At 33.7% G+C, this 8,176-nt stretch overlaps 2 protein-coding genes across 2 annotated transcripts; both read left to right on the top strand.

Moving 5' to 3' along the window:
• Positions 1-1,087: 1,087 nt before the first annotated feature.
• LOC119583919 (dynein intermediate chain 1, axonemal-like) lies at positions 1,088-6,813 on the top strand. Its single transcript, XM_037932632.1, has 3 exons — positions 1,088-1,194; positions 6,189-6,369; positions 6,494-6,813. Exons 1-3 carry the CDS (start codon positions 1,162-1,164, stop codon positions 6,742-6,744), a joined length of 465 nt encoding a protein of 154 aa, XP_037788560.1. The 5' UTR covers positions 1,088-1,161; the 3' UTR covers positions 6,745-6,813.
• Positions 6,814-6,842: 29 nt separating this feature from the next.
• LOC119583335 (dynein intermediate chain 2, ciliary-like) lies at positions 6,843-7,640 on the top strand. The gene is made up of 2 exons (XM_037931807.1): positions 6,843-7,132; positions 7,421-7,640. The coding sequence occupies exons 1-2, from the start codon at positions 6,843-6,845 to the stop codon at positions 7,557-7,559; spliced, it is 429 nt and encodes a 142-aa protein (XP_037787735.1). The 3' UTR covers positions 7,560-7,640.
• Positions 7,641-8,176: the final 536 nt, after the last annotated feature.

Genomic DNA, 8,176 nt, shown 5'->3' with positions numbered 1-8,176 from the left:
TTTTTTTTTATTCTTTTTTTTAAAAATTCTATTTTTTTCTATTTTTTTTTTAAAAAATTATTTTTTATTATTTATATTTTATGTTTTTTAAAAATTAAACATAGAAAATAAGAAAATTTAAAATTTAAATGCAGTGTCTTTAACACACCCACTGTCATATTTTGTTATATTGGCCGTAAAGATATACTTAGTATATGCATGGTACCAAAACGATAATATCACATGCCCCACTTATGATTTTCATTTATAAGTCTATGGTATCTCAACTATTACTTTGATTGCCTCCCTTTGTAGCCTTGAGACTACTACAGGGATATCAGCGTACTTTCTTCCAGTACAATCTGTTCTTCTTGGGTATTATGTAGTCCCTAGAACGTGAGTATGCATGTATGTGTGTGCATCATACATGTATTTGTAACCAAAAGGAACGTCGCTTGCAAATCCATTGAAGATTTGTCTTTAAAAAGTGACTGTACGCCTAATTAGGTTTGACCATGAGAACGATAATCCCCGTCGATATTTCAGATAGTAAGTGTTATGATTCTTTATTATATCAGAAATTCTGTTTCATAAAATTCACACCCCAAATATCTCAAGATTAAGTTCTGTTGACAGCACCCATCATAACTCATGAGACATTAGATATAAGTAATCTACATATAGATAATCTATACAGACTGAAATATAAAACAGAAGTAAATGCAGAATGTTGACAAAAATGCCCTCATGTGATAAATTCTATGAATAACAAATATAAATAGTCACACTTGCTATTTCTGTGCACTATCCTTTGCATACCATTAATTATGATACAAAATTATTTCATTTGGGCTCATAAAGATTTGGTAGTGACTGATCGTATAATCTACTACAAGCTTAAGATTTCTTATAACAGGGATTAATGGGGAAGCGAGGATACGGTATATTCCACATTAAGATTCTAAACAATGTTTTTGAATAATATGCATGAGTGATTGGCTAAAGACTATCATGATAGACTATCATTAAGAATTTCAAAACTGAATACTGATAATGCTTATATAACACACAGATCTCTCTCTCTTCCCAGTATTGCAGTCTGCTGGCTGCTGGCTTTGCAGATGGGTCGGTGATGGTTTATGACGTCAGGAGCCTTCATCCCCATTTGCCATTTCATCTACTATGGATGGCAAGCATATATTACCGGTAACACAGGTAAAATAGAAGTAATCCACAGGATATCTATATTACTGTATTATCCAGGCTCCTTCAGTGGTAACGTGTCGGCCTTTCACCCGAGGGGTATTGCTGTAGTTTGGTAGCACGGTGGATATGGAGTAAGTTCAGTCGAGTCTGCACCAGCTGACAGACGTTGTTCGCCGGACGAAGCTCAGAACATCTACCATACTTATAGCCTTAATATAGTGACTGGACGCATTGTAGTCAAGTGGCTTCATTTTGAAAAGTGAAAAATAACTATTGTCAGTAAACATGTTTGTTAACCGTCCCCTCAGGCGAGCGTAACTCCGCCCACAAACCTCTCCAATTTAAGGCCTTTTTTGTAACATTTCCTAAACCCCTAACAGTTTGGTACGTTTGTCCTTTATGCGCACATTATTGGAACCTGTTTAAACATCTTTTCGGTTTGTATCAAAGTGTAGGTCTCTACCTTGATACGGTTTGATACACTCCGGCTATAAAAGCCTATGGATGCCTTTGAACAATGGCTGTGACTGGTTGGCAGTGAAGTGGTTATAAGGGCTGGACTCTTTATTATGAAGAGTTCTACACAGTGAAGGGAGTATGATGTCTTAGGGTAAAGGGCTGAAGTGGGGTCCCTTGTCCTGCCCTAATGGGCGAAGGCCATTGTCACGTGCGGGATACGAATTGAGTAAAACTGGGTCATCCTTGGGCACAATCATTGAGCGTCCACCGGACGCGTGGCCTTACGTGTCAGCTGCAGGAAGTATGGGGGCAGCTGCAGGAAATGTAGGGGGAGCGAGGTGAGGTCACCAGTTCCTCTGTCAATGAACCTCCATGTTGCTCGGCCACCTACGCCTCGCCCTCGAGGCGCCTTAGATTGGGCTCAAGGGTGACCGAAGGTTGGCTGGTCTTCATTTGCTGGTCATCTCGTTCTCAGTGCTTGTCCTTGGTACATCTTCGTGGTTGCTCGTCCTGCAAAGCTGCAAAGAGCTCATCATAGGCTATTACTGCATCAGGTGGACAATAAAGTGAACATATAGCCAGATACGTGCCACTAATTTTTACTTTGCATGCGACAAAGTCCAAAGTAGAATCAATAGTCATTTCTGCAAAAGGGAGGTTTTGGTGGATTGCACATGGCGACTCCGCCTCAGCGAAACAACCTCGTCAGAGACGAGGTTTGTTAAGTGCGTTTCTTGGAGAACTATAATATCGGAGCATAGGACGAGGCTAATAATTTAAGGTCATTTACTTTAGATCTAAGACTTCGACAGTTCCATTGTATAATGGTCGACGAGAAGATTACGTTTTATGGGGTTTGGAAGTGCCTTGGGAGGGAGACGATTGACAGATTGCGATCGGCTTCTCTCTCGAGAAGCCGATCGCGAGCCAGACGAAGTCCTCACAGGAGTAGGCCGGACGGGAAGATACGCTCCGGACTGTGAATCGGTATCAGCCTCCTTAGGTTTTTATGCTGGGTTGATGCAGTCATTTGATCGACTAATTTAGTCAGTTGATATACTTTAATCTTTAATTCTTTAACCGTTTGTTTGAGTTCAGCAATTTCCTTATCCTTGGCTGCAAGCTGTTGACTGACATTACTTGCACTAGGGGTGATGTTAGTTACTGCTTCAGCATAGGAAGTTTCGGGTTTGTGTGTCAAACTTTCCACTTTCCTCTTAGCTTCAGAATAACTAACTCCATGCTTTCTCATATATGCTAATGTCTCAGTCTCCTTCTTCAGGATGCTGCACTCAGCAGATCCTGACTGATGGGGACCTCCACAGTTAGCACATTTGGAAATCTGGCTAGTACATGTGATGGTGTCATGGGCTTCAGCACACTTACGGCATACAAATTTACTCGAGTCTTTATCAATACATCTTAATGAGTTGTGTCCGAATTTTTGGCATCTATTACAATACATTGGCTTTTGGACATAAGGTCTTACTTGAACACGTTCATAACCGACGTTGACATACTCTGGAATTTTATTCAAAGCAAAGGTCAAAAAACACAGTCCAGTTTTCGTTCGCACATTTCCGTCCTTCTTGGTCATACAATGAACGTCCACTACGTCTTGGTCCTTCATGCTCTCAAGAATTTCACCTTCTTCCATCGTCCTCAAATCCCTGTGAAAGATTACTCCCTTACAGGTATTTGGGCCAATAGGAATAGTTACTTTAACTCGAAGATCATGAATTTGCGTCAGCTTAAGTAAATCCTTAATCTGGGAGTTGTATTGTACTTTAACAAGGAGGCTTCCATCTCGCATTTTTTTGACAAAATCAAAATCGCCGTCCACTTGACCATCAAGGACCTTTTTGATGATAAAGGGGTTCATGTTCAAAAGCGATTGATTTTCATTCACGCATTTTACATTCGCGAACCTTGCATTCTTCGTGGGGATTTTGAAAAGTGGTCTTCTCGTTTTGGGGGTTCCGTTGTTCAGGGTCGAATTTGTCCTAGAGTGGTCTTGGGTCGGGGCGACCCATGACCACTCTAGGACAAATTCTCCTTGAGGAGGAGAAGGGGTAGTCGGGGTATCATCCATCCTGGGCATCGGACCAGGTCCGACCCCTTATCTCAGAATTGTTTGTCCTGAAGGGATCAAAGACAACTTTTGGTATCAACCTAACAGCAATAGCTAAGAGAGTAAATCAGTTTTTCGTCTTCTACCCCCCCCAGTGGAAGCCTGGTTGCGTTCTCCAGTACCACTATTATCAATATTATTATCATTATTATCATCATTATCATCATTTTTATATCATTATTATTGTTATTTTATTATTATTCTATTATATCATTATTTATTTATTTTATCATCATTATTAATATAATTTTAACTATTATTATTGCTATTATTTTTATTATTATTCCTGTTATCATTACCATCATTATCAATATTATTATTATAAGTGGAGGTAATGTCATTATTCTTCTCATTATTATCATTATCAGTGTTATTGTTGTGTTGAAATAATAATTATCATGATTATATCATCATTATTATTATTATCATTATTATTATCATCATTATTATTATTATTATTACTATTACTATTATTATATTATTATTATTATTATCATCATCATCATCATCATCATCATCATCATCATCATCATCATCATCATCATCATCATCATCATCATCATCATCATCATCTTCATAATTATTATAATTTTCATAATCAATATTATCATTGAACATATTATATTTTTATATTACTATTATTATTTTCATTGCCATTATCATTATTGTTATTGTTTTCCTATTTATTATTATTATAATTGTCATTATTATTGTTGCATTGAGATAATAATTCTCATGATTATATTATTATTATTATTGCTATCATCATCATCATTATTATAATTTTCATTATCAATATTATCATTATACATATATTACTATTATTATCATCATTACTATTATCATTATTGATTTTTTTTTTCAATTATCTTTATTATCGTTACAATAATAATGACAGTAATAATAATAATGATAATAAATATAATAATAATAATAATAATAATAATGATAATGAATATAATAATAATTATAATAATAATAATTATTAATATTATTATTATTATCATTATTATTACTATTATCATTATTACTACTATTATTATTATCATTATTATTATAGTAATAATTAATTTGTTATCATTATTATTATCATTACTTGTATTATTATTATTATTATTATTATTATTATTATTATTATTATCATTATTATTATTATTGCAATTATTATTATTATCATCATCATAATAATGGCAATAATAATAATAATAACAAAAATATTAACTATGATAATAGTAATAATGATAATATCAACAATGATAATAATAATAATAATAATAATAATAATAATAATAATAATAATAATAATAACAATGATAATAATAACGATAATGGTAATAATAATAATAATGATAATGAAAATCATCATCATCATCATGATAGGAATAATAATAATGAGAGTAATGATAACAATGCCAGTGATAATGAAAATGACATGGATAATAGCAGTAATAATAATCATAGAGATATATCAATCAGATTATACCAAGAATTATGACTATAACATAATGCTCAAGGTATCAACAACATATTATAATTATGATAATAATAAAAGTTATCGTTACTATTATATTCTAACAATAATAAAAATGATGATGATGATGATGGTGATGATGATGATAATAATGATAATAATAATAATGATATTAATGATGATGATGATGATGGTAATGATGAAAATGATAATAATTATTATAATGATAATGATAATGATGATGAGGAGGAGGAGGAGAAGGAGGAGAAGGTAATAATGATAATAATAATAATAATAATAATAATAATAATAATAAGAAGAAGAAGAAGAAGAAGAAGAAGAAGAAGAAGAACGAGAATAAGAATAAGAATAAAACTGATCATAATGATATTGTTTATCATCATCATCATCGTCGTCGTCGTCGTAATGGTGGTTATGACGATGAAGATAATGGTAATGACAATAATAATAAAAAAATTGATAATGATCATACTAGATAATAATAATAGTAATAATGACAATAATAATGATAACAGTAATAATATAAAAAAATAGTAACAGCAACAACAACAACAGAACAACAATAATAGTAATAATAATGATAATGATAATAATGATACTACTACTACTACTACTACTACTACTAATAATAATAATAATAATAGCAACAAGAACATCAACAATTATAATAGTAATAACTATACAACAGCAATTATTATGAATGTCGTTTTGGATTAATTAATAAATGATTAATGATAATTATTCAGTGTTTACTTTCATCATAATCATTACTTTTATTGTAATTGTCATCATCATCATCCAATCTTTGTTTTATGTTTCTTTTTTAATCATCGAGACATTAATAATTAGTTCTTGTACTTGCCACATATTTTAAATTACTGTAATTACTGTTATACCTTGGCTAACATTTTATTTTGACAGGTAAAGTGGATTCGGACACAGCCTAGAGAAGAAGTATGTCTTTTTTCCTCGGCATTAGATGGACGCGTTACTCAGTGGCATTTGCATAATAATAGCCTCGTCCATATCAATATCTTAGACTTCAAAAACTACGAGTTGCTTGCGAAACCCCTTCCACCCCCGGAGAAAATAACTCTAGAAGGTAAGGTAATTCTTCATGCACGTTTATCTGCTTACTCACTTATATGTCTTTTTATTCCATCCTCAAAATCATACATTAGACATTTATTTCCAATTCATGATAACAATTATCATTTCACATATAGGACTGGTGACCTGCATAGCATTCTGTCCGAACACCGAACATGTGATTCTAGTGGGCGTGGACACGGGTGCTTTATACCAGTGTTCCATAGTCTGCTCTGTTCACACTCTGGTTCGCTATTCTGCTCATACCTCACCAGTTAGGGGACTTGCTTGGAACAGTCATCACAGCCAGATATTTTTATCTTGCTCAGTTGACTGGACGGTAAAGGTCTGGCTGCAACACAAAATGTATGTATACAAATTTTTGTGAGATTTACTATCCTTGTGTGACTGGTGGGCCAACATGAGCCTATCTATTTGCAGAATATGTTCAAGTGGTGTTAATCAGCACCAACATCTATAGCCAAAATGAAATGTTTGCAGCAGACAATATCTTGTAATATAATAACATATAAAAACTTTCAGGACGCCCTCATCATTCTAGACCTTGGAGCTGCTGTTGCAGCCGTGACATGGTCACCGTATAGCAGCAGTGTATTTGTAGCTGTCACAGACGATGGCCGTGTACACGTGTATGATCTTTTTGTACGTAAATGTAAGCCACTTTGCGTGCAAACCCTCGTTCAGCGACGGCGGGTGGTTACTGTATGTGTGGCATTTAATCCTTTTCATCCTATCATACTCGTCGGCGGTGAGAAGTAAGTATGGTTGATTTTGTATATATTCCATGTGTTTATAAGTTTCTGAGCAAATTAACAAGAAGCAACTACTTTCACCGTGATATTTCATTGGCTAAGTTATATCACACCTTCACATACATAGACAAACGAGCAAATATAATATACTTATTTGGCATTCTTAAACTATGGGTTGTTACACGATCACTTCTCAATAATCGATAATTAATTACATAGTACTAACACATATCCAGTGATAGACTGTATTCGTTAATCAATTTAATGAAATAATGCAGAGTGCTTTTGCAGAGGTTACTTAGCATCCCTCAAGCTTTCTCCAAATCTGAGGAGGTCACACAGAGACTCCAAAGGACCCGATCCTCAGGATCTAAAGGAGATAGAGTTATGCAAGATGGAAAGACTCATTGCTACAAGTAATAAAGATTAGAAAGTGCAACATGAAGGAGTGTTTGGTCTATGTTTTCTGGTATATTTGATATATGCTTTAGATACAGTGCCGTTTGTTTGCCAAAACAAACAACTAATATAAAGAATTATTTTTTGTTCAAATGTGCCAGATAGCAATATCTTAAAGACGGTATAACTGGCATCGGAATATATATGTACAATAAAGTCTAATTTCATAAACCAAAATAGCTTCCGAAGTCGGACCTGTCTGTTTTGCTGGGTGTAATTACGACCGAAAATTTGGTTGAACCGTTTCTCCTTTATTTATAATTCATATTTATGAATTCGGAAATATGCACTGCATACATGATCAGTGATTCCATAATGGCCATATCATTTGTGCCATATCATATCATCTTTAAACCAGGACTGATTATGGTTTTCATATCCAATCGTTTTAGTTCTATATTATGGTAGATTATGTTACATTATTAATGATAAAGCAATAATAATAGCAATAATAACAAATGAAGTTATATGAAGGTGGAAATTGTAAAAGACAGCATAATGAGGATTTTTTTTACAAAACTGTGGCTAACAAACGCAGCTCTGAATGAGGCAAGGTGACCTACCTCATTCATTGCAAGCAGATTAGTT

This window comes from Penaeus monodon, chromosome 17 (assembly GCF_015228065.2).
Source record: "Penaeus monodon isolate SGIC_2016 chromosome 17, NSTDA_Pmon_1, whole genome shotgun sequence".
NCBI classification, from domain to species: Eukaryota; Metazoa; Arthropoda; class Malacostraca; order Decapoda; family Penaeidae; genus Penaeus; species Penaeus monodon.
Note: the sequence above shows the minus strand (reverse complement) of the source record. Positions and strands in the feature narration are given on the sequence as shown.

What these genes read in the sequence shown, in the direction of transcription:
- LOC119583919 (XM_037932632.1), top strand. Translation starts at nt 1,162, where the DNA reads ATGGATGGCAAGCATATATTACCGGTAACACAG. An exon ending in ATATATTACCGGTAACACAG is followed by an intron (nt 1,195 to 6,188) that starts GTAAAATAGAAG and finishes TTATTTTGACAG; the next exon opens with GTAAAGTGGATTCGGACACA. An exon ending in GGAGAAAATAACTCTAGAAG is followed by an intron (nt 6,370 to 6,493) that starts GTAAGGTAATTC and finishes TTTCACATATAG; the next exon opens with GACTGGTGACCTGCATAGCA.
- LOC119583335 (XM_037931807.1), top strand. Translation starts at nt 6,843, where the DNA reads ATGAAATGTTTGCAGCAGACAATATCTTGTAATATAATAACATATAAA. An exon ending in ATACTCGTCGGCGGTGAGAA is followed by an intron (nt 7,133 to 7,420) that starts GTAAGTATGGTT and finishes GTGCTTTTGCAG; the next exon opens with AGGTTACTTAGCATCCCTCA.